General features: G+C 46.3%; 1 protein-coding gene across 1 annotated transcript; it reads right to left on the reverse strand.

Annotated features, from left to right (window-relative positions):
- Positions 1–3,132: 3,132 nt before the first annotated feature.
- LOC138355899 (uncharacterized) lies at positions 3,133–5,475 on the reverse strand. Its single transcript, XM_069311451.1, has one exon. The coding sequence runs from the start codon at positions 5,473–5,475 to the stop codon at positions 3,133–3,135; it is 2,343 nt and encodes a 780-aa protein (XP_069167552.1).
- Positions 5,476–27,348: the final 21,873 nt, after the last annotated feature.

Here is a 27,348-nt window from a genome sequence, read left to right on the forward strand (position 1 = left end):
TGACATTTCCATACGCATATCCAGGATTATATTCCCCAATAATCTTTGGCAGGTGGAGTCCGGATTTCTTGGCGTTCACAGTTTCAATCAGTTTGTTGACCTTTGCTTTCAATTCGGCTGTAGTGTCCTTCGTTGCCCTTTGGAATTTAGTTTGGTCAGAGAGTATGAGGTTCATTTTCGCCAGATATTCGTCTTTTTTAAGAATGACATATATTGGCGACTTGTTACCTCTCCTGACAACTATCTCCTTGTTCTCATGAAGGCTTTTAGCTGCCGCTTTGAGCTCGGGGGACAGTATGGTGCTTCTGTAATTGCCTCGATTCTTTCCTCCTTCCGCAATAAGTTCTGCTTGTAAGGTATCTTTGGTAGTGACCTTCTTTTGTGTCTCGAGGTCGAATATGTCGTCCAACAGAATTTCCAAGTCCACTTTCCGGGCCATCTCACTCGGTCTGGACATAACATGACAGTTTATGCCCAGATTTAGGAGAGTGACTTGGTCCTCAGTGAGGTTAATTCCTGCAAGGTTCAGGAAGCCATCTCTTGGTCGTGGAATTGCCATAGGTCCTCCAGAGAATATTCTAAGGAAACTACTTCAAGCTTGTACTAAAGAGGCACCCTTCTTGAGCCCGGATGGGCACATGTATAAGCAAGTAGATGGGGTCGCCATGGGTTCTCCCCTAGGTGTCCTGTTTGCAAACTTCTACATGGGTACCATCGAGCAAAAAGTCTTAGTCGACATGAACTTGAAACCGGCCATATACTGCAGGTATGTTGACGACATTTTTACGCAGGTACCTGATGTCAGACATCTGCAGGAGCTGAAGGAGGCGTTTGAGCAGAGTTCCGTGCTGCGTTTCACTTACGAGATGGAAAAGGATGGGAAGCTGCCCTTTCTAGATGTAACAGTCATGGAAAAGAGCGGAGATTTCCACACTGCAGTCTACACTAAGGAAACGAACATAGGAATGTGCCTAAATGCCAACAGCGACTGCCCAGACAGGTACAAGAGGAGTGTTGTTAACGCATATGTCGACCGTGCTCTCAGCCACAGCTCAGAATGGAAGCAAGTCGACGAAGAACTCTGTAGGGTAAGGCAGGTCCTAGTCAACAACGGCTTCTCCAATGGTTTCGTCGAAGACATCATAAGAAGGAAAGTGAAACGCCATGCAACCTCTGAAGAGACAACTAACACAACACCTATACCCCCAATTAGACTATTTTACAGGAACTTCTTTTCCACAGTTCATAAAACGGAGGAAAGGGTCCTGAAAGATATTGTTAATAGAAACATTATCCCTACAGACAAAAATCAGAGGATACAACTGACGATTTACTATAAAACCAGAAAAACGGCCAGCCTACTCATGAGAAACTCTCCAGACACAAAGCAGAACGCTTTAAAAGAGACCAACGTCGTCTATGCCTTCAAATGCCCTCTTGGGGACTGTAAGCTCCAAAAAACCCAGTATATAGGCAAGACAACAACATCTCTTTCTAGGCGTTTAACGATGCATAAGCAACAGGGCTCCATTAAGGAACATATAATCTCTTCCCACAACCAAACCAACGCCAGAGAAATCCTAGTAAACAACACAGAAATCATCGATAGATACAGCGATAGCTGACGGCTTGACGTTTGCGAGGCACTACACATTAAAAAGTCAACACCAGCAATCAACAGCCAATTAATGCACAACTATATCCTACCCACCTCAAGACTCCGCTCCAATATAGAAGCATCAAGAAATATGGACCAATAGGCTTTCTACAATCACTTCCATTCAATACCCATTGTTTCGTGTTCTGTCTTGTGTTGATGAATTTAATACCCTATTAATACCACCTCACCCCATCCACCTCACTCAAATGTAGATATAAACAAATCGGAGATGTGTAAGTTCTATTTAGTTGTGTATGTGTAAACTAAAGTCTTTGAAAATGTAATAAGTTTTACGAAACGCGCTCAAGTGTCGCGTCAGACTAGAAATAAAAATGAATTTTGGAGAATTGATTTTTGAATTACCACCAACAGTGAAAAGGAATGCACGAAAGATTGAGAAAATTCGTGTTAGAATTATTAATCTTACTTTTTCGGTCATATTTAATAATATATGTCTACAGGAAAGACTGCTACCAAAATATACTAATATATATATATATATATATATATATATATATATATATATATATATATATATATATATATATATATATATATATATATATATATATATATATATATATATATATATATATATATATAATTAGAATTATTCGTGTTAGAATTATTAATCTTACTTTTTCGGTCATATTTAATAATATATATATATATATATATATATATATATATATATATATATATATATATATATATATATATATATATATATATATATATATATATATATATATATATATGGTGGCCCCACGAATTTATGGTGGCCCCACGGCAGCATTAGAATAGTAACCGTACCGACCTTGAAGATTTGATTTGGGAGGCTTGTAAGTGGAAGTATCCTTGGGATTCGTTCCCTGAGAAATATGCTCCTGCCTCTTGATCACTGTGTTCCTCGACCATGATTTCTTTGTATATTGTGAATCCTTTTGTGTGGATGGTTGTGAGGTGCGGGTAGGGTGTGTGTGTGTGTGGATGGTTGTGAGGTGCGGGTAGGGTGGGTGTGTGTGGATGGTTGTGAGGTGCGGGTAGGGTGTGTGTGTGTGTGGATGGTTGTGAGGTGCGGGTAGGGTGTGTGTGTGTGTGGATGGTTGTGAGGTGCGGGTAGGGTGTGTGTGTGTGTGTCTGGGTGGGGCGGATTATGATTCCCGGTTCCTGCGTGCTCCGGGTTGTTTTTGTGGGTTTCTTTGTATTTCTTGTGTGTGTGTGTGCGGTTCCTGTGCGTCCGTGTGTCTGGTTGTAGATGTCATGTTTTTATGTTCTGTTTTTTTTTGTAGTTCTCTGTTTTTATGGTGTTGTTTGTGAGCTTGTTTGTGTTATATTGCGAGTCCTTGAGGCTGTTGGCGGGTTCCGGCCACGGTTTATGCTCTTTGTTATGTTTTGCCATTGTGTTTTTCCTTTAGTTTGTTATGTAAAGTATGTTTCCTTTCTTGTTTTTATAATTATTATTATTATTATTATGATCGTTTTATGTTGGTGCCTCTCCGTCTGTGTTTGAGGTGCTGGTAGGCCGTCTGTGTTTGAGGTGCTGGTAGGCCGTCTGTGTTTGAGGTGCTGGTAGGCCGTCTGTGTTTGAGGTGCAGGTAGGCCGTCTGTGTTTGAGGTGCTGGTAGGCCGTCTGTGTTTGAGGTGCTGGTAGGCCGTCTGTGTTTGAGGTGCAGGTAGGCCGTCTGTGTTTGAGGTGCAGGTAGGCCGTCTGTGTTTGAGGTGCTGGTAGGCCGTCTGTGTTTGAGGTGCAGGTAGGCCGTCTGTGTTTGAGGTGCTGGTAGGCCGTCTGTGTTTGAGGTGCTGGTAGGCCGTCTGTGTTTGAGGTGCAGGTAGGCCGTCTGTGTTTGAGGTGCTGGTAGGCCGTCTGTGTTTGAGGTGCTGGTAGGCCGTCTGTGTTTGAGGTGCTGGTAGGCCGTCTGTGTTTGAGGTGCTGGTAGGCCGTCTGTGTTTGAGGTGCTGGTAGGCCGTCTGTGTTTGAGGTGCTGGTAGGCCGTCTGTGTTTGAGGTGCTGGTAGGCCGTTTGTGTTTGAGGTGCTGGTAGGCCGTCTGTGTTTGAGGTGCTGGTAGGCCGTCTGTGTTTGAGGTGCTGGTAGGCCGTCTGTGTTTGAGGTGCTGGTAGGCCGTCTGTGTTTGAGGTGCTGGTAGGCCGTCTGTGTTTGAGGTGCTGGTAGGCCGTCTGTGTTTGAGGTGCTGGTAGGCCGTCTGTGTTTGAGGTGCTGGTAGGCCGTCTGTGTTTGAGGTGCTGGTAGGCCGTCTGTGTTTGAGGTGCTGGTAGGCCGTCTGTGTTTGAGGTGCTGGTAGGCCGTCTGTGTTTGAGGTGCTGGTAGGCCGTCTGTGTTTGAGGTGCTGGTAGGCCGTCTGTGTTTGAGGTGCTGGTAGGCCGTCTGTGTTTGAGGTGCTGGTAGGCCGTCTGTGTTTGAGGTGCTGGTAGGCCGTCTGTGTTTGAGGTGCTGGTAGGCCGTCTGTGTTTGAGGTGCTGGTAGGCCGTCTGTGTTTGAGGTGCTGGTAGGCCGTCTGTGTTTGAGGTGCTGGTAGGCCGTCTGTGTTTGAGGTGCTGGTAGGCCGTCTGTGTTTGAGGTGCTGGTAGGCCGTCTGTGTTTGAGGTGCTGGTAGGCCGTCTGTGTTTGAGGTGCTGGTAGGCCGTCTGTGTTTGAGGTGCTGGTAGGCCGTCTGTGTTTGAGGTGCTGGTAGGCCGTCTGTGTTTGAGGTGCTGGTAGGCCGTCTGTGTTTGAGGTGCTGGTAGGCCGTCTGTGTTTGAGGTGCTGGTAGGCCGTCTGTGTTTGAGGTGCTGGTAGGCCGTCTGTGTTTGAGGTGCTGGTAGGCCGTCTGTGTTTGAGGTGCAGGTAGGCCGTCTGTGTTTGAGGTGCTGGTAGGCCGTCTGTGTTTGAGGTGCTGGTAGGCCGTCTGTGTTTGAGGTGCAGGTAGGCCGTCTGTGTTTGAGGTGCAGGTAGGCCGTCTGTGTTTGAGGTGCTGGTAGGCCGTCTGTGTTTGAGGTGCTGGTAGGCCGTCTGTGTTTGAGGTGCTGGTAGGCCGTCTGTGTTTGAGGTGCTGGTAGGCCGTCTGTGTTTGAGGTGCTGGTAGGCCGTCTGTGTTTGAGGTGCTGGTAGGCCGTCTGTGTTTGAGGTGCTGGTAGGCCGTCTGTGTTTGAGGTGCTGGTAGGCCGTCTGTGTTTGAGGTGCTGGTAGGCCGTCTGTGTTTGAGGTGCTGGTAGGCCGTCTGTGTTTGAGGTGCTGGTAGGCCGTCTGTGTTTGAGGTGCAGGTAGGCCGTCTGTGTTTGAGGTGCTGGTAGGCCGTCTGTGTTTGAGGTGCTGGTAGGCCGTCTGTGTTTGAGGTGCAGGTAGGCCGTCTGTGTTTGAGGTGCAGGTAGGCCGTCTGTGTTTGAGGTGCTGGTAGGCCGTCTGTGTTTGAGGTGCTGGTAGGCCGTCTGTGTTTGAGGTGCTGGTAGGCCGTCTGTGTTTGAGGTGCTGGTAGGCCGTCTGTGTTTGAGGTGCTGGTAGGCCGTCTGTGTTTGAGGTGCTGGTAGGCCGTCTGTGTTTGAGGTGCAGGTAGGCCGTCTGTGTTTGAGGTGCTGGTAGGCCGTCTGTGTTTGAGGTGCAGGTAGGCCGTCTGTGTTTGAGGTGCTGGTAGGCCGTCTGTGTTTGAGGTGCTGGTAGGCCGTCTGTGTTCTGAGTAAATTTTGTTCTGGTGTTTCCGTTTTGATTGTCTTCCGCTGTGTTTATATTACCTGTTGTGTTTTGTTTATAAAATTTTGTTTGTTTTCTGGTTGGCCCTTCCGGCTGGTCTTTTTTTTGTGTATCTTGATTTTGTTCCATTGTTCATGTGCAAGTGTGTGCTTTATATTGTTGTAATTTTGTTCTATGTTGTTTTTGTTTTTGCTTTTATTGTACTTATAAGCATGCTTGCATGTAAAAAAAAAAAAAAGTTGTGTAGCGACGGAGAGTCATCTATTATGTAGAGACGCAGATGGTCGACTAGTGGTATAGAGATGCAGAGGTCAATTGGAGATTCTTAAAGGTTCATCATATTATTGAATATAAACCTTTTGTGAAGCGAAGAGACAGAAGGAGGAGTGCACACTAAGACGCCTCGCCACACTCACAAGTATAAAATGTAAACTTCTTGTGTAGGGTGGTATGGCATCATACTAGCAATAAGGCTTGTAAATTCAGCAGCCCCAATTAATTCTCATAGGCCTGTTCAGTGCTGCATTCGAAGGTATATTAAAAAATTAAACACCTAGACAGGGTGAAAACCTGTCCACTTGGGCCGCTGGCTCCTTCTAGTTGATAAAAACTCCAATCTGAATGCTTTGAGTAAGTCAGTGTTTTGATCAGTTAGGGGTAAGTCCAGCAATTTGTAAAATGTGTAACAACTCTTTCTTAATAGCACAATTATCCTTAAGGAACTGAACTGCGAGATCATAACCGTCACTATTTAGGGATAAATTTGCTACCACCCTTTCTTACCTTTACCCCTAAGCTGACCCTGAAGGTATTTTAATACATAAAAACTTATGTTGGGTAACCATTATGTATAAAATGTTATTTGTCAGATTGTGGATGATGAATTTCCGATTGATACCTTAAGTATGCTTAAAATATGTCCACAGTGGTAACACACTCGCCCCAGTGCATCGCGAGCTTCATATGACCTGGGTTCATATCCTGGCTGGGGACTAAGTACCAATCCGTAACTATAGCTTCTGTTTACCCAGCAGAGAATGGGTACCTGGTTGTTAAACGATTTAGCGGGTTGTATTCCAGGGAAAATTAAGATTAATGACCTGCCCGAAACACTATTCGTGTTAGTGGCTTCACCAGAATGTAAAAACTATTGTATGAATAAATAAAATAATCCGGTAGTCATTCAAAAGGCTGCCTTCCTGAAGGGAAAGACCGAGGTATAGCTAACTGTGGTCTTAAATTTAATTTTAACAATTTCATAAGACGTTACTGTAACGACGCAGATGGTCAACTTTTTATTTATTTTTTTATTTTTATTTTTACATGCAAGCGTGCAAAGATATACAATAAATACAATAAAATCAATAAAAGGAAACTAGAACAAAACAGAGCACAAAACACAAAATGACAAATCACAAACTCACAAAGTACAAAAGAATAAAGGTATTCAACCACAAATCACCGGCCTGAAGGGCCGACCACAAAAACAACAATACATACAAACACAGCACACGGTACCCCAACCCGCACCCAACACAGCACACGGTACCCCAACCCGCACCCAACACAGCACACGGTACCCCAACCCGCACCCAACACAGCACACGGTACCCCAACCCGCACCCAATACAGCACACGGTACCCCAACCCGCACCCAACACAGCACACGGTACCCCAACCCGCACCCAACACAGCACACGGTACCCCAACCCGCACCCAACACAGCACACGGTACCCCAACCCGCACCCAACAACCCAAACACCAGAACATACTTATACAGAACAAGTCTACCGGCACCGTAACCACACACGGAGAGGCACCAAGACAAAATGATAAGAAATACAACACTAAAGGAAATTACAAATACTCAATAGAAACAAAAGGACAGCATAATCGCAATACAGAAAACATATATGCAATACATAATACATAACAAACACCGGAGCACGCAGGAACCGGGAAAACTAACTCCAAGAGCCAGGAGTATACTTCTCAGGGAACTTATTCCAAGGATACCTTTTCTTATAGGCCTCCCAAATCAAATAGTCCATGTCAGTAGGGAGTCGATCCCCCTCCTGCTGTGGGGCCTGCATAAACTCAGGAACCACCAAATCAGGCGGAAACGGCTGCTTCCGAAGTTCACAGGCGCAAGACGCATAACGAGGCTGGGGGACCACGAAACACCCCCTCCTTGGAAGCAGAAGACACCAAAGAAGCGTACGTAGGCCGCCGAGACGGCCATGCCGCCGAACGCACAGGAGAAGAACGTGACGGTTGACGTGATGGTAACACCTCCACCGGTACCGCAGGAGATACAGAAGAGACGGCTTGAGACGGAAGAGTCGACAAGACCGCCGCTGACGAAACAGGGAGCGAGGAAGGGGGCACGGAGCCCCCAGAGCGAGCAGCCTTTCTCAACACCACCACTAGGTCACCACGAACCTTAGCAGGGGGAACCACCCTCCACGCAGATGGTCAACTAGTTGTATAGAGATGCAGAGTCCAATTGGAGATTCTTAAATGTTCTTCATACTATTGAATATAAACCTTTTGTGTAGCGAAGAGACGAAGCACCATCAGCTAACAAGAAAATTACCTTTAGGTTACACAGTGAAGCAGACATAGGCAATCTCATAAATCCCCTCCACAATATAAACTGAGAATCTGAATTTAATAATACACAGGATAAAAATTCGTTAACTAGCCTCTTCCTTTCCAAAATTCTAAGCCTTTACAATATTTATTGTCCTCTCCTCACCAAGCAAGTAACTGGCAAAAGGTTAAATAACCCCTGCCTCACTAATGGCATACTCAAAGCAATCGACAATAAACATGAATATGAAAAAATTTATGATTGGCCTTGTTGCAAAGGAAGTAGTTAAGAGGTACTCGTCAGTGCTTACCAGTATAATAAGAAGAACAAAGCGTTCCTATTACGAGAATAGATTCAAAGAAGCAAAAGGCAACATGAAAAGCACATGGAGAGCCATCTCTAACATCCTAGATCTAAACAACATTCACATAACAAGATAAAAATCTCCAAGGATGGTTATACAACTGAATTTAATAGCTTCTTTTCATCGATTGGTGAAACCTTGCCCGAAAAATCCCACTGACTCAGACACATGTTACCACATATCTTTCAGGCAGCTATCCAAACTCTCTTCTACTTTCACCGATCAGCCCTACAGATGTTGTGTCCATCATTCACTCACTAAAAACCAAAGCTGGGAACATTAGTGAAATACCATCGATGGTATACAAGATTGCCTACCATGCCCTTGCACCACCCATAGCTTTGTTTTTCAATAAATCTTTAGAGTGTCATACCTTCCCTGATATCCTTAAAAAAAACATGAGTAACGCCAGTTCATATAGGAGGTAACACGGCAGACATAAATAATTACAGACCCATATCAAATCTACCTGTATTATCAAAAATATTTGAAAAAATTATTTACAAGAAGCTCTACTCTTATCTCGTAAAATTCAATATACTAAGTCCCTGCCAGTTTGGCTTCTGCTCTCAAAAGAGTACCAATGATGCAATTGTTAGTCTGCTTGACTTAATCTACTCAGCCCTTGACAAAAGTGAGTTTCCGATTGTACGATTCCCATTCCGATTCCCATTGACCTGAGAACGGCTTTTGATACTGTTAACCATAACTACCTCTTACTTAAATTCCACCATTATGGAATCCGTGGCCTTGACCTGAACTATATCCGATCCTATCTTAGTGACAGACACCAATATGTAGCCATCAATGATATAACCTCTTCTACTCTACATAATAACCGTAAAGGTGCCACAGGGCAGCATCCTAGGACCTCCTACTGTTTCTTATATACATCAATGATCTGCCTAATGTGTCTAACATGCTCAAACCTATATTGTTTGCTGATGATACTTCCCTCATCTACTCTGACCCCAACCCATTCATATTAAATAATGTTGTAAACAATGAATTAAAAAAAGTCCACTTGTGAATGTCAACCAATAAAATCACACTAAACATAGAAAAGACTTACTACATCTTATTTGGAAGCAAATCAACAAATGCAATTGAGCTTCAGATAGATCATGTAAAAATTAGTCTAAGTGTTTTTTCCCCACCTCTCCTTGCCCGAAATGCTATGCATACTAGTGGCTTTAGGTATTGTATGTACTACCTCTATCTTTAAATCTAACAGAATGTTTGTACTGTAACTCTGCAACTATGTATGTACTGTTCCTAAATAAATTATTATTATTATTAATTATTATTATTAATTGTTATTATTATTATTATTATTATTATTAACAATAAAAATGATGGAAAGTTCCTTGGCCTATACTTAGACAAGAGACTCAACTTCAGCACCCACATACAACACATAACTAAAAAGGTTTTTAAACCATTTGGTATACTCTCTAAGATCAGATATTATGTACCCTACTCTGCTCTCCTCTCACTCTATTATGCACCTATCTATCCCTGTTTTACTTATGGTATCTGTGCTTGGGGTTCAACCTCTGCAAACTACCTCAAGCCCATCATCACCCAGCAAAAATCTGTTATCAGGACAATAATAAACTCTGCTTTCAGACAACACACAGCTCCCCTGTTTAAATCCCTAAACATGCTAAACATAAATTCACTCCATACGTTTTCTTGTGTCAATTACATTTGTAAAACCCATTTTCTAAGTGCAAACCCTGTTCTGAAACTCTTCCTGGACAGATGTGATAGAACACATACTCTCCACACCAGACATAAATATCTCGTTGATATTCCCAGAGTCAAACTTAATCTGTGTAAACACTCTAGGCAAATAAAGGGACTAGGTCTATGAAACTCACTCCCTAATGAATTGAAAAGCTGTCCAACTTTTGAATTATTAAAAAATAAAACCAAAAATTACCTAATTTCATCTTCATTGTTTTCTACCTAGTGCTTTATCATCGCATTGTATTTAGTGCTACCCAATCTCCCAATATTTGTACCTAAGCCATATTACTTTACCATTGTAATCTTAGATATCATCTGATATCATGGTTGTTGTATTTAGTGCATATTCTACTGCATTATTCCTTGTAATGATCCTCATATTGTGTTTCAGTGAACCAATGTATAACCCTGAAATGTTATCCTAATGTACCTAGTAATCCTTGTTCATTATAGTGTATTGGTATTATTGTGTATTATTCAAATCTACCAATATGTAGCCATCAAATTTTGTGTCTAACTTTCTTGAAATGTACCAGTAAACAAAAAACTTGTCAATTCTACTGTAATTGATTTACTTAAAATTATCTGTACCTGTAAAGTGAAGCTGTAAAGAACCTGTAAAAATTGTTTGTCAATTTTACTGTTAATTGTTTAAAAATTACCTGTTAGTTTAAGGACTTGCCCGAAACGCTATGCGTGCTATTGGCTTTACAAAAATATAAATTCAACTTAATTTCTATGTTCTCTGTTAACCCCCAGTGTACCTTCTCGTACATAAATAAAAATAAATAAATAAGTAAATAAATAAATAAATAACTAGCAGTAAGGTTTGTAAACTCAGCAGCCCCAATTAATTCTGTTAGGACTGCTCAATCCTGATATCAAAAGTAAATGAAAAAATCAAACAACTATTTACCAGTTTACTGCACTGGATACTAACAGATAAAATAAAATAAACAAAGTACAGATAAGATACAATTAATAATTAAACTGGTTACAGGCTTATGACCACTCTGCCAACACGTGGTCATATCAAGTAAGTCCATGACAGTCCACGTGGCGAAGTTGTAACACACTCGGCTTGCGTTTCGCGAGCGCTTTGGCCTGGGTTCATATCCTGGCCGGGGAGAATTTACTTGGCGCCAATCCTTAACTGTTGCCTCTGTTCACTCAGCAATGAATTGGTATCTGGTAGTTAAAGGATTTGGCAGGTCGTATTAGGGGGAAATTAGGTAAAGGCTTGCCCAAAACGCTTTGCGTGCTAGTGGAATTAAAAAATGTAAGAATTCTTGTATATATAAATATAAATATTGATCTAAATAAATCTAAATTCTTGTATATATAAATCTAAATATAAATAATATATATAGACGGACTTTCGGCCCACCTCTCAACTGTCAATCAATCAACTGTTACTAACTACTAACTTTTTTTCTTTTTTTCCTCCACACACACACACACACACACACACACACACACACACACACACACACACACACCAAGGAAGCAGTCTGTAGCAGCTGTCTAACTCCTAGGTATCTATTTACTGCTAGATAAATCAGGGTTAAGGAAACTCTGCCCATCTGTCTCCGCCGGGTGCGGGGGATCGAACCCTGGTCCCTAGGTCCACGAGCCTAGAGCGCTATCCACTCGGCCACCCAGCCAAGCTGTATAATACAACTGTTGAGGTGGGACCAAAGAGTCAGAGCTCAACCCCTGCAAGCAAAATTAGGTAAGTACAATATTGTATAATACAATACAATGGTATATTCTAATACATGTATAATGACCCAATATATCACAATGACATACTACAACAAAAGATACTGGAATGTAATAGACAAGATGAAATATAACTTCTTGATATTTATAACTATTAACGCTTAATAATATAACTCCCTAATATATAGGTTGCTTGCCCGGGGTAATTTTTTATTTTTATTTTTATTTTTACATGCGAACATGCGAATAAATACAATAAAATAATAAACCAATAACAAACAATCAGACAACAAAAAAATACAAAAGCACAAAGCAAATTAATACAAAGTAACACAAATACACTAAATATCGGCCTGAAGGGCCGACAAGTTCAAGTTCAAGGTCCGACAACAAAAACACAACAATGAGCATAAACACAATGAAACACAACAACACCGGACAGAAGGGTAACGGAAATATAATAAATACAACAAAAAACAACACCGGCCTGAAGGGCGCACAATAGGTACACCACATTGCAATAAACCACAGGTCACAGCAAGCACACAGACTACTCAAATTGTTCATACTTATCCGGCCACTCCGCCGCCGGGAATCGAACACAATACGCCTCCCACAGTAACATGACGTCATCCGGAACAGGTTCATTATTAACAGTACGAGGATCAGGCATTAACTCCGGCACACCCACAACAAAACACCAAGCCCGCTGTACCCAGATGGAAGAAGGGCACCACGGAACAGGATGCACGCGGTCAACAATGTCAAACCACAAAGGATGCTGAGCATCATGCGGCACTCCGGAGGCCAAGACGAGAGGGAGGGGCTCCTTCCCACAAGGCCGGGCAATGGGCAGCGCACTGGGAGCCTCCTCGGCTGCCTCACAGGGCCCCGCGTCAACCACCGAACGTTGTACCTGCTGGGACCCCCCATGCTTGGCATCCTTCTTCAGTACCAGCTCGATGCCTCGGCGCGCAACAGAACTCTCACCATCCACGTCTGTAGGAGCGACCACCCCCCCACTATGGAGAACCTTCTGCACGAGAAAGAACAGGAGGTAAATAATAGGTACAAACATTGTCAACAGCAGACACATGGACGTCAGCAAGCACCATCGACGTAGAGCGCGAAGCACCCGGAACCGCCACATCATCGCCTGAAGCTCCACCTGTGCCGAAGTCCTCCACATCAGCCCAAGCAGTCGAAGAACGCCTGGAACGCATGGGCACCGGCTGCACATCCTCACTGCCGAAGGCGGATCCAGAACCACTGGCCTCACAAACCGTGCGAACCGACGCCCGTCGCAGTACGGCAGCAGCCTGTTGGGGTTTTACCTCCGGTGAGCAACCGTAATCAGCACTTATCCTGGCAAGGTCGCCAATGTTGGGGTACTTACAGTTCTTATCTCTTTACTCGGTGAGCAACAGTTGTGCTCAAGGTCACTCATCATAGTCCTGCGGGTCTTCACTCCAATCCTTTCGGCGCCACTGCACGCCAGGAGAGTATCCCAGTCAATCCCAACCGGCCTTCTGATTGAGAAGGAGTGGGAACACACTTCTTGTTTACTTAACTGTTGTGTGGCCCGCCCCAACAATAGGGCTTTACTATTAACCACAAGGTCGCCAACTGGTGTTTTCGGTGTCCAGTAACACCTCAGTGGACTGGTTGAATTGTGGTAGCCTTGGCAAGGTCACACTCAATAGATCAGGAGATCAGGCAGGTACTTACTCTTATCACTCTTTGCTTTCCAGTATAATATAGCCACAAGATCAATGGAGGGGATGATACAAACACAACAGTAATTTTGTATTTTACTTAAAATTCATGAAAGATGTCACAAGGTCATATCAATAAATAAATCAGCTGATCCTGGCTGGTGCCGGTCGTTCCCACGAATATTATGCACTCACTAAGTGGCAACACCTCCCCCTCTCGTCAATGTCACGAATCAGCTGAGCGCCTGGCTCCGCGCGAAAGTTTATTGCTTGTTTTCCTGGCGTCGCGCGCTGTTTCTTTAAGTTCTCCAATATTATTAGAAACTCGCACACTCGATATTTTCAACAACAGCACGTATTACTTAGCTACACTGTATTCGGGCTCAAACAGTCGTTTCTACAATCAATGCGACAATGACTCACTGTAATGGTTCTACACTGCCCTTCATTCAATGATATATTATGAAGTATTTAACACTGGAGTTTTCAGTACTTCCTTTCGTGGGCGATAACACAATAATTCACTGTACTCACAAATGATTAATCACTGCATGAACATAGACATATATAATGTATATAAATCAGACATCAATAAATGGTAAATAAATAGTTTCTGGGCACATAGCCTAACTTCCAAATACTGGCATAATATTATATATAATTTATCACTATATGTTCGTTTCAAAGTCTCTAGAAAGATATACAAAACACAGTAAATTTATCACTTGTTCCGGGTGCTTGTACACACCAATAATAAACATGAATATTATAAGTACTCTTGATAGTACTATACTGCACACTGGTGCCTTACTGTGACATGGGTGAGACTTGCTCACGACATATAAAATCCTCAGGCTAGGTAATATAGCCGAATAATATAGCTGACTAAAGGGGAATGGGGAGGGAAACTAGAAACACCTACTTCAACCTATCCTCCGATGAGAGTTGAGATGTAGCTCCTGGTCCTCGTGTCGGGAACGCCCCCACGCACACGTTGTCGTGTCCTACAGGAACCACTCGCCGTCCCACCGTTTAGCGCGTCGTCTCCGTGCCTTCTTCCCTGCAGGTCCGTGCTCCTCCTCGACTTCTTGAAGGGTTGGAGTCGGTCTCCTGGCCGTCGACTTCTCCCAGCTGCGGCTGCCGCCTACGTCTCGGCTGCAGTCGTCCGGATTCCCAGCTAGTCCTCTTCTTCCTCTGCTACCCAGTGGCTCTGGTCAGCCACTACGCCGTCACAAATGGGTGAACTGCCTCAGACGTCGCCTACGTCACTGCACAGACTTCACTTCTTCTTGCACAGTACCTGTCCTGGAGCACTTGTTGCTCAATAACCGTCGATTCCCTCTCTGGTTCAACACATGAACTAGGGAAGACCTCACAGAGTACTGGCAGACTTCAGGTGACGCGTAAATCCACGGGAGCGGGAAACAACTGTCAAATTGACAGGACCAATCGTCGCACGTCCAACCTCCTTGACGTGTCGTGTTTGACTGCTGGCGCCAACGCGGCGCGCTGCCCGGACCCCCTTCCTTTCGTGACGTCACTTTCGCCACGGGAGGTTTTCATTGGCTCTCGGTGCCACATTGCTGTCGGTGACCAATCCGGTGTCACTGACGTCACACTGTTTTGGCGGGGAAACAGGAGAGCCAGCGCCATCTTGGTTTACTAAAGGGCCTAAACCACAGGCCAAAATATTACTGTTTCACAAATTTCTCGGCTCTCCAAGAACACTCCACTCTCTCCCATATATCAAATTGATGCCTGCGACCTAGAGAACGCTTGGGTAAAGTGGACATGACTCTTACTGCAGGCGTGGGAGAAATATAAGGGGGGAACACCGTCACATACCCCTCCCCTTAAAATAAGAGTCATGTCTGGTTAGTGCATACGGGATAGGGCATCTGCTACTACGTTGTCCTTCCCCTTGATGTGCTTGACCTTGATCTTTGTCAGACTCTCAGTGTTGGTGAGACGGGTGCCGTCCGCCCTGGACCACTTTCCTTCCTCCTCCGGGAGTTCTCGGTCCCCCTGTACACACAGAACCGTCTTCCGCTGGGGTTCTCGGGTCATCGTTCCGTCCTGCCTGGCGGCTCCTCCTTCCACAGTGAAGAAAGGTTTCAGGCGGTCTACACCTGCTTCTTTCGGGGTCTGTCCGGTTTCCCAATCTCGTACGACACTGGACCCAACCGCCGCGGCACCTGGTACGGTCCCTCGAACCGCGACTCGGTCACCCTACCTTTACCTGGCAGCAAAACCATCACCCGGGACCCGACCTGGAAATCCCTCTGCGTAACTCTCTTGTCGTACCACTCCGACATCTTATGCTGCGCCTCCTTCAGATGATTCCCAGCTAGTTCCTTCGCTCGAGTGAGACGTTCTTTGAACTTCTGGACATATTCATTCACCATTCCCACGGTCGCTCCTGGTGTCCATCGTTCCCTCAGCATGGATAGCATGGCACATATAATATAGATAAATGGAAAGTAAGCCTTCTCAGGCCCCACACGTCCTCCTTTTGCCTCAGTAATCAATTCGGGGAACTCCTCCTACTGCAACTCTCCAAGACGAGCGCGGTCTACCCTTAGAGAACTGGTGAGGGTCACCTGCAACTCACCATTCGGGCTACCTTCGCCCTCCGCTCGTTCTCCGGGTCCTACGAAGAGGTGATCTATTCCCAGGCTGTCGGACGTCTCCTCAGCCCCATCAGATCCACAACCTCCTTGTTCTTCGCGTTGTCTCGGTATCACAGCACAAACTGGGAACGCCACCGGGGCGATTCCCTTCTCGTCCCCACAGGCATTTAACTCTCCGCCCGTCTCCTTGTATTGTTCTAGGCACTCTTCGCCTTTCACGAGATTCGGAAGGACATATCCTCCACACGCGTCATTCCCCAAGATGACCTGTGCCTCCATCTTGGGCACTGATGTACAGACCCCCACCACTAGGGTCTGGCAGCCATAGTCAGAGTTCAACGTTACCTGGTGTAGGGGCATCCTCACTGGGCCTCCCACAGTGGTCACACTTGCCACTCCCACACTGGTATTCTCGTAACCCTCGGGGAACAGGGTTTCACTCACCAGGGTAATACCGGCCCCAGTGTCTCTTAAGATTTTCACTGGGATGGGGTCTGCGTCCCCCATCCTTACGGTTCCCTGACACACGAATGGGTGAACTTCCTTCTCCCCATTCAGCACGGGTTCATCCCGCACTCTCTCGGCCCTCTGGTCCTCGAACATCACTAAAGCAACGTGTCCCTGCTGCTTAGGGCGTCTGCATTCCCGCGCGACGTGTCCGAATATTCCGCAGTTGTAGCAGCGGACCCTCGTCGGAGACCATCCGCCACCGCTCGCCTTAGCACTGCCTTCAGAGGCCGTCGCTCCCTGTGTCTTTCTCGAACCATTTGTCGCCTCCTTCGTTGCAGCAACAGCTCCCGAGCTCTCAGCTTGGTTCTTCTCTATCGGCTCTGCAGCACCTCTTGATCCTCGGTTGTCCCAACTCGAGTGGTAGGACTTAGGGGAACTCGCTCCCGTCCTCCATCTATCTGTCCTCCTATAATTCCTACTGTTATCGGAGTTCACGGGTGATCGGTGCTGTCCCTCTCGGCGTGGGCGTAATGCTTCCTCTAGCATGTCGGCTCGGTCGGCTGCAGCCCTCAGATCCTTTATGTCCGCCTCCTTTACTCTCACCCTGATCTCAGGAGAGAGCACGGACATAAACTTTTCCATGACCATTAGCTCCTTGACCTCTTCAACCGACCTCGCTCCTTCAGAGTCCAGCCACTTAAGGAACTTTCGCTCCATGTCCCTCGCCGTCTCCGCATAAGACTTTCCTGGTGAACGGGTACATTCCCTAAACCTCTTCCTGTAACATTCAGGCGTGAGCTTGAAGGAATGGAGCACAGCTCGTTTTACCGCATCGTAGTTGGTGCATTCTTGGAAGTCGAGCATAGTGTAGGCTTCACGAGCTTCACCTGTTAGCCTCCCCTGAACCAGCTCCGCCCACTCCGCCCTCGGCCACCTCTTCAAAGCAGCAACTCTTTCAAAGTGGTCGAAAAAACATTCGGCTTCATTAGGCACAAAGACCGGCAGATCTCGTTCCCTCACTCGTCGGTCTTCCTGTTGCGGCGGAGCAGGTACACCTAGTCCTAGTTCAGCTCGCTTCAGCTCCACCTCCTTGTTGGCTTCTATCTCCAGCTGTCTCATCCTAGCTTCTCGCCCGTGTTCTTCCCTGCGTAGCTGTGCTTCTCGCTCTCGTTCTTCCCTGCGTAGCTGTGCTTCTCGCTCCTCACGCCTCAGCTGTGCTTCTCGCTCCTCACGCTTCAGCTGTGCTTCTCGCTCCTCACGCTTCAGTTGTGCTTCTGCTTCTCGCTCTTCTTTGCGCTGCTGTGCTTCTTCTCTCCTCAGCTGCGCTTCTCGCTCTTCTCGCTTCAGTTGTGCTTCCAGCTGCAACTTCATTATTTCCAGCTTAACGCTGTGCCTGCTGCCGCTGGATCCCCTGCTGCTTCCACCAATACTCAGGTGTTCTCCCACACTGGCAGGTGTTTGGGGCCGTTCCTCCCCCAAAGCTTCGTCTCGTGCCCTGAGCTGTGCCATTATCTCTAATCTTCTTTCACCAACTCTGGCAGATCTCAGCTTTACTCCAAAATGATTTGCTATTGCCTGTAACTGTGCCTTGGTGCACTCCTCCAGCACCTGTTCGTCTCTAGTGTCAATAAACCTTGCTACTTTATCATCCTCCATCTTGTGCTATGAGTGATAACCTGCACCTGATCTCTAATACCACTGCCAAGTAACACCACTGCAACCTTTATTTCGATCGTATCCTGGCAAGGTCGCCAATGTTGGGGTTTTACCTCCGGTGAGCAACCGTAATCAGCACTTATCCTGGCAAGGTCGCCAATGTTGGGGTACTTACAGTTCTTATCTCTTTACTCGGTGAGCAACAGTTGTGCTCAAGGTCACTCATCGTAGCCCTGCGGGTCTTCACTCCAATCCTTTCGGCGCCACTGCACGCCAGGAGAGTATCCCAGTCAATCCCAACCGGCCTTCTGATTGAGAAGGAGTGGGAACACACTTCTTGTTTACTTAACTGTTGTGTGGCCCGCCCCAACAATAGGGCTTTACTATTAACCACAAGGTCGCCAACTGGTGTTTTCGGTGTCCAGTAACACCTCAGTGGACTGGTTGAATTGTGGTAGCCTTGGCAAGGTCACACTCAATAGATCAGGAGATCAGGCAGGTACTTACTCTTATCACTCTTTGCTTTCCAGTATAATATAGCCACAAGATCAATGGAGGGGATGATACAAACACAACAGTAATTTTGTATTTTACTTAAAATTCATGAAAGATGTCACAAGGTCATATCAATAAATAAATCAGCTGATCCTGGCTGGTGCCGGTCGTTCCCACGAATATTATGCACTCACTAAGTGGCAACACCTCCCCCTCTCGTCAATGTCACGAATCAGCTGAGCGCCTGGCTCCGCGCGAAAGTTTATTGCTTGTTTTCCTGGCGTCGCGCGCTGTTTCTTTAAGTTCTCCAATATTATTAGAAACTCGCACACTCGATATTTTCAACAACAGCACGTATTACTTAGCTACACTGTATTCGGGCTCAAACAGTCGTTTCTACAATCAATGCGACAATGACTCACTGTAATGGTTCTACACTGCCCTTCATTCAATGATATATTATGAAGTATTTAACACTGGAGTTTTCAGTACTTCCTTTCGTGGGCGATAACACAATAATTCACTGTACTCACAAATGATTAATCACTGCATGAACATAGACATATATAATGTATATAAATCAGACATCAATAAATGGTAAATAAATAGTTTCTGGGCACATAGCCTAACTTCCAAATACTGGCATAATATTATATATAATTTATCACTATATGTTCACTTCAAAGTCTCTAGAAAGATATACAAAACACAGTAAATTTATCACTTGTTCCGGGTGCTTGTACACACCAATAATAAACATGAATATTATAAGTACTCTTGATAGTACTATACTGCACACTGGTGCCTTACTGTGACATGGGTGAGACTTGCTCACGACATATAAAATCCTCAGGCTAGGTAATATAGCCGAATAATATAGCTGACTAAAGGGGAATGGGGAGGGAAACTAGAAACACCTACTTCAACCTATCCTCCGATGAGAGTTGAGATGTAGCTCCTGGTCCTCGTGTCGGGAACGCCCCCACACACACGTTGTCGTGTCCTACAGGAACCACTCGCCGTCCCACCGTTTAGCGCGTCGTCTCCGTGCCTTCTTCCCTGCAGATCCGTGCTCCTCCTCGACTTCTTGAAGGGTTGGAGTCGGTCTCCTGGCCGTCGACTTCTCCCAGCTGCGGCTGCCGCCTACGTCTCGGCTGCAGTCGTCCGGATTCCCAGCTAGTCCTCTTCTTCCTCTGCTACCCAGTGGCTCTGGTCAGCCACTACGCTGTCACAAATGGGTGAACTGCCTCAGACGTCGCCTACGTCACTGCACAGACTTCACTTCTTCTTGCACAGTACCTGTCCTGGAGCACTTGTTGCTCAATAACCGTCGATTCCCTCTCTGGTTCAACACATGAACTAGGGAAGACCTCACAGAGTACTGGCAGACTTCAGGTGACGCGTAAATCCACGGGAGCGGGAAACAACTGTCAAACTGACAGGACCAATCGTCGCACGTCCAACCTCCTTGACGTGTAGTGTCTGGCTGCTGGCGCCAACGCAGCGCGCTGCCCGGACCCCCTTCCTTTCGTGACGTCACTTTCGCCACGGGAGGTTTTCATTGGCTCTCGGTGCCACATTGCTGTCGGTGACCAATCCGGTGTCACTGACGTCACACCGTTTTGGCGGGGAAACAGGAGAGCCAGCGCCATCTTGGCTTCCTAAAGGGCCTAAACCACAGGCCAAAATATTACTGTTTCACAAATTTCTCGGCTCTCCAAGAACACTCCACTCTCTCCCATATATCAAATTGATGCCTGCGACCTAGAGAACGCTTGGGTAAAGTGGACATGACTCTTACTGCAGGCGTGGGAGAAATATAAGGGGGGGAACACCGTCACAAGCCTCAACCACAGGGGGAACCGGGCCGCACACTACAGGATGCTCCGCAGCTCCCCCAGCACCCAGCGCAGCCGTAACACCTGGCAAGGGCTCAGGGTCAGGCACAGCAGCAGGAGACGAGGAAGATGTAGACGACTCGCAAAGACCATCCGGAAGACCCTCGGGAGCAACTGGCACAGCAAATTGACCAGCGACAGGAGCCACCGGAACACCCGGAGGAGGGACAACAACCACCGGGGGCACGTCGGGTGACGCAGGGGGGGGGGGGGGCGCATCAGCAGCGAACGGGACCTGCCCCGCTTCATCTCCGGAATCCACGCCCTGAGGGAGCGGCGGGAAATCCTCTTCTCGGAACAAGTTAACAGGTGCAGCAGGGGCCTCAGAGCACCCGGCAGCCTGATGCCCTAACTGGCCACAACGGAAACAGGTATGGGGCTGCCGGGCATAATACACCCGAACGTAATAACTCAGCAGCCGGACAGAAGATGGGATATCCGACCGCAGGCACATACCTAAGGTACGGATGTTCATCCGTTTCCCAGCATACTTCCCCGATGAAAGCGAGTTCACCCGCACACTGATGACAGCACCATACCTCCCAATGAAGCGCCGGAGAAGGTCTTCAGGGAACTCCAGGGGCGCACCGTGCACACTGACATAAGTCAGGGCACCACTGCGGTCCGAGACCACAACAGAGCCGGCGCCATTCGGCAACTGCAACGAACGCCCTTCGTACCGACGGAGGAAGTCCCGATACTCCTCCTCCCTCACGAACTTGACAATCATCCGGTGGGCCGTAACAAGCTCAAGTCCGTAGACAGCCTCCACCGGGACATGAAGCATGTCGCACATCACCAACTCAACGGCTGGATAACCAGCCTAACACTAGAAATCCAGCCCCACGGAATTCACACGTAGAACAGGAGGAATTGGAAGGCCCCCTATGTCAGAACTGCCACGTCAGCACACAGCCAGGCAGGCAACAACACTGGGAGGGCAGAAACGCTTCCACCACCTGGTGACCAAATTGGCAAACAACCTCAGCAGTCACAGTGGATGGGACACGTCCGCACGCCACGGCTGCTCAGGGCGAACTCAACCTGGGTAATTGGCGGACCGCAGGTGGTGTGCTGACGTGGCCTGAGTGATGGAGGGTGGCCTCCCCTCCCCCACCCTGTTTTGCGGGTTCATTCGGTGGGCCTGTAGTTTACCGGCAAGGATGATTATCCGGCGGTGGAACTGGTGATGTGTGACATGCTGCGCGTTGATGTGGCTGCGATCAATGGAGTAGAGTTGGTGTCCTCCCATCGGGCTATAGTAAAGTTTGCTGATGAGGATGATTACAGGGTATTTTTGTGCCGTTAAGAGGGGCGGTCGTTTCCGGTGCCGGACACTACTGGTACGGTCGTTATCTCTGACCAGAGTGGTGCTCTTACCTTCGTTAGTGTGCATGGTGCGCCCCTCGAGTTCCCAAAGGAATTGCTGCGGATATATTTCGGGCGGTATGGCACTTACATCAGTGCCAGATTGAATATGCTTTCCTCCGGTAAATTTAAGGGCGTTCGGACTATTACTTCGCACTCTAGGGATGCGGCTGCGTTCGGACATCCCCGTCCTCTGTGCGACTAATGGGGTATTACTTTAGAATATACTATGCACGACAGCTACGCACCTGCTTTCGCTTTGGTTTGTTGGGCCACCTCGCTGCCACCTGCTCAGCGGCTGTCATCCCCCACGTGAATCTCTTTCGTGAGGAAGATTTCCCGCCGTTGGCTGTGGAGAAGGAGCCGGTGGATAAATTTGTGGACGTACGTTTGGCTGAGGTGCCGCGCCAGGTGTCGGCTGGTGTACATGCTCCCGGGAGGGATGGTGCCCTGGTGGTTGTGCCGACCTCAGTTGGATGTCCTGCTGCAACTTGCGTTCCTGGTGCTGTTGCAGTTCTTCCGAGTGCTCCATCGCCGTCTTTAGCTTCTCCGTCTGCTGCGCTTGCCCGTCTGTCTTTTGCGTTTGACCCCTCCACCTGGTCTTGCAGCTCCTGTTTTGTCATCCCGGCTGTGCTTGGGGGTGATGTATAGGCGGGGTCTCCTGCTGAGGTGGGACCAGTCCCTTCTGTCATTGAGGCTGCTGACGTTTTGCGTTGTGCGAACGTGCGCCCCCCTTGCGTTTCCCATGTTTCTAGTTCCGTCTCCGGCCCTGAAGATGTACGGCCGGGTCCCAAGCGCTCGATGCATTCTTCTCTTGCTTCCTGGGCCGATGTGGGTGAATTTGCCGCCTACGAGTCTGCGGGTATAGGTGCAGTGGTCCCTGAGGCGACGGTGTCGACTGCGACTGTGATGCCAGAGGTGCACGTCCCTGCTGCTGCCACTGATACCCATGTCCCTATGTTAACATCTGTTTCTTCTCCTGCAGGGGTTCCCTGCAGTGGGGGGGGGGGGGGTGGTTCCTCCTCCTGTGGTGGATGGTGCAGCTGGTGATGAGGGCCAGGGCCTGGTGGTGATCCTGAGGTAAGATGTTCGACGTGGTGATTCTGTGCTGGTGCCCGTACCAGAGGATGTTCCGGATGTGGCCCCTATGGCGCCAAATTCCGTGGCCCCTGTGGTGCCACCTCCCGTGGCGCCTTCTCCTGTTGCGCTGCCTCCCATGGCGCCACCTCCAGTGGTGCAACCCGCAGCGGCCGAGTCTGGCGAGGATGACCAGGACATTCAGGCTAATAGTGAGGCTGCTTTTCAAGAAATTTGTGCTCGTGACACGCTCTCGATGTGGGTGCGGGTGTTGACGATCCCTGTGTGCCCAGATATTGTGTGGGTGCCTGGTTCCCTTGCATTTATGACCGGATTTCCAGATGTAACGGCGCATCCTCGTGTGCCTATTAATCCTGCTATAGCAATTCTTTGGGAGGGGTATTGCGTCCGGTTTCCGGTGGCGCACTTTTCGGAGAAGTATGAATAGGCCCTTCTATCTTGGACCCTTCTGGAGTGTGATTTTTGTACCCTTGTGATTTCTGTTTTATGTTCTATGTTCTGTGGCCCTTCAGGCGTCTGGCTTTGTTATTTTGTTTTTTTGCCTTGTTTTCTGTATGTACTGATGTTATTTCCTCGCGTGCTTTGCATGTAAAAATTAATAAACAAAATTATATAGTTAGGAACCAGGTAAATGCATGAGTCTTATCATAGGGAAGCTGTGAAAGTATGAGGAGTGCTGGTTGGAACATCTAATAATTAGTAATTAATAATTAATAGTACGCATTAGACATTTTCTTGTACGTCTGAGAACGTACAAGAATGTAAGAACTCTTGTATAAAAAAAGTCTACCACACTCATCATCGCTGCCGCCGTCCCTCAAAAGGAAAAATGATCCAGGTTATGAATGGTCGACAGGTAAAGTGTTTAACGAGGCAAGAGGGACTAACATTCGTAACAAGCATTCGAATAGGTGGTTCCCCCATGACTTTAATGCTGTTAATATTAGTCCTTAATAATACAAAATATTATTTATAATTTTATGTTTTTTAAAAACAAAGCCTTTTTCTGTGAGAAGTTATTTTCTGTATATGGGGTACATGAAGACCAATAGGTCTAAAATGGGCTCTATTCATACTTTATGTATATCATACACAGTTTGAGCAATACATTTTCAAATAAAGTATATCCATATCATGCAAATTGTATTATGTGCATATTTTGGGGGACTTTTCTTTTGCAGGGAAATTCCTGTGCGGGCCCTAAGCCTCTGGCTGGCCCACTAAGTGTTGCTTGTTTCTGTTTTCCTTAGGCGGAGTGTGAGTATTTATGACTCGTATAGTAGCTTTTTTGGGAGGTGATCCATAGCTTCTAGTCCATAGCTCTCACCTGATTTTCAAATGGGTCTGTGACTCCAGAAATGACAAGAACCACTGATGTATTGTGTCTATGCAGAGAAGTACCCTGAGTCATCTACTGTTGTAATACTCTTTCTGGGTGTATCACTCCCTCAGGGTGTTGTGTTTATGACCTACACCTCCATAATATTTTTACCCCAACGGTTTTCATTACTTTGACTGGGATGGAATTGCTTATTAATATTTTTCCGTGTGAAGTACCTTTTAAGTTACCTTTCTCTTTCTGTTATTTACTCCTGTCATTATCCAGGAACAGTTTGAAGTCTTAGGCACTATTCCGTCTTATGCGTCTGTCAGTGTAAGTGCCCCAGTTATTCATATTTGCTATTGAAGTATTTTTGTAACAATTTTCAAGACGAAAATGTACACCAATGACTCTAATGATTGTGCAGAGTTGAGAGTCACTGATGATTCTCAACTCTGCACACAACCACAACCTCTCACTCACCCATGATCGTGTCTAATGTAACTTTACATGTATCCAATAACTCCTCGGCTTTACCACGTCATCACATATTGTGTCCACCCACTGAGCGGACTGTGGGTCCACCCACACGGGGGGGGGGGGGGGACTGCCCTAAAAAACATACTCTTACTCTATTTCTTGCACTGCTGGAGAAGAAGGCCCTTTCCAGGTAGCGTATTTGTGAGTACCCAATATCCTACAACCTCCTACCATTTTTGTTGTTACGTACAGCTCCTGTTTACAGGATGCACATTCTAGTTCTTCCTTTCGTTTCCGGTATACTTCTCATTTTGGTTTCTGATCAAGTTCTCTTACTTTAGAACAGAGTAGTGGTTTGATGTCTCAACCACTGTCATATTGATGATCAGTTTCCCATCCGTCCTAGCTTCTCCTTTAAATATTATTCACCAACTATCATGCTGCATATTAGGTGCCATATTACACGATTTTTAAATGTTGTTTAATGTCAACCAAACCTTGTTTACTAGTTGTACATAAGAAGGACTGCAACTGTTCTATGTTTCAGTATCGCACCCTAAATAGAAAGAGAGTTATTGTTCTTTTTTTCCAACGAATTTTACACATTTTCAATAAATTTCACAACCTATCAGTTTCAAATGAAATCATTTCTATGACACTCATCTAATACATTAGCATATAATAAAGTATTTGTATTGAAAGCATTATCCAAAATATGTTTAGTTTTACTAATACAAGTAGTCAAAGTTCCCCAATAGGTCATGCCAATATTTCATGTTTGAAAATGAAGTATAAAATCAATAAATGAACCTAGGAAAAAATGCTGTATACAGTCTGTAGAGACATAAACCCTACATATAAGATGTAAATTTCATGTAAATTGAACAAAAATGAAAGCTGTGTTATGTGAAGCAAAAGCTGTGAAATTTTATGTTAATGGACAATAAATAAAATCAAAGATTCTGCCTCCTGTGGTTGAAGTTGACTTCAACCAATTTCTTCCAAAATTTGCATCCATACAAATATTCTTAAGTTCTGTAAGGTGTATAAGTTTCATGCAAATCGGCTGATAAAAAATATGAAAAAAAATCGAGAAAAAAAATCTCCATTTTTTGTTTACATTTTTTTTGTATAAACCTAAATATTAAAATACTTTATTATATGCTATTGTGATAGCTTAGAGTCATAGACATGATTTCAGTTGACACTTTTGTTTGATGTAAATTTTTGACTGTTTTGGAAAATTTTCAACACATAATTCAACATTTTTTTCTCCCTTCCTATTTATGCTACGATGCTGAGACTTGGGCCTTTTGAATCAAATTTTACATACTACTAATAAAAAAAGTTTGATTGAAATCAAACCAGTTTTCTTCATTTATCGCATTTTTTCAGTAATATGGCCCCCTTAGTTGACTTTTTTTTAACACTAATATGACGTTTCACCTGCTCTACATGTCTGGCAATCACTGCCCTAAATTTCAGGAAATGCTCGTACAGGAATATATATAATGTAAGTTAAAGATGTATGCCATTATTGACTGCAAGAATAGTCACACTGCACTCTTTTAACTATCACCCTTCACCCTCATGACGAGTCGACTGCTAGCGACCGTGGAGTGAGGACGTTTACCGACCCTCTGTGGCTGTTGGAGTTATTTGCTGTTTTGGTCGCCAGGTGGTGTGGGCGTCCCTGCCCTACCAGTTTTGTTGCCTGCCTGGCTGCATTGACATGGCAGTTCTGACATGGGGAGCCATCTTCCTCCTGTTCAGCGTGTGAACTCCGTGGGCCTGGAGTTCACTTGTAAGGCTGGTTATCCGACCATCGAGATGGTGATGTGTGACATGCTTCGTGTTCCGGTTGAAACTGTTTACGGTGTGGAGCTAGTTACGGCCCATCGGGTTGTTATTAATTAAGTTCGTGGGGGAGGACGAGTACCAGGACTTCCTCCGTCGGTACGGGGGGCGTACATTGCCGTTGCCAGACGATGCCGGCTCTGTGGCGATTTCGGACCGCAGTGGTGCCCTGACTTATGTTAGTATCCATGGTGCGCCCCTGGAGTTCCCTGATGACCTCCTCTAGGGTTACTTCGGGGGGTTTGGTACTGTTGTCAGCGTGCGGGTGAACTCGCTCTCCTTGGGGCGGTATGCTGGGAGGCGTATAAACATTCGCACGTTGGGGATGCGCCTGCGGTCGGATATACCTTCTTCTGTCCGGCTTATGGGGTACTACGTCCGGGTGTATTATGCCCGGCAGCCTCGTACCTGTTTCCGGTGTGGCCTGTTGGGGCATCAGGCTGCCGGGTGCTCTGAGGCCCCTGCTGCTCCTGTCAACTTGTTCCGCGACGAGGATTTCCCGCCGCTCCCTCTGGAGGCAGTCTCCGGTGATGTTGATGAGGTGGTGCGCGTCCCGTCTGCTGCTGCAGCTTCCCCGGCGGCGCCTACCGTTCCTCCGGTTG

This window comes from Procambarus clarkii, chromosome 69 (assembly GCF_040958095.1).
Source record: "Procambarus clarkii isolate CNS0578487 chromosome 69, FALCON_Pclarkii_2.0, whole genome shotgun sequence".
Taxonomy (NCBI): Eukaryota; Metazoa; Arthropoda; class Malacostraca; order Decapoda; family Cambaridae; genus Procambarus; species Procambarus clarkii.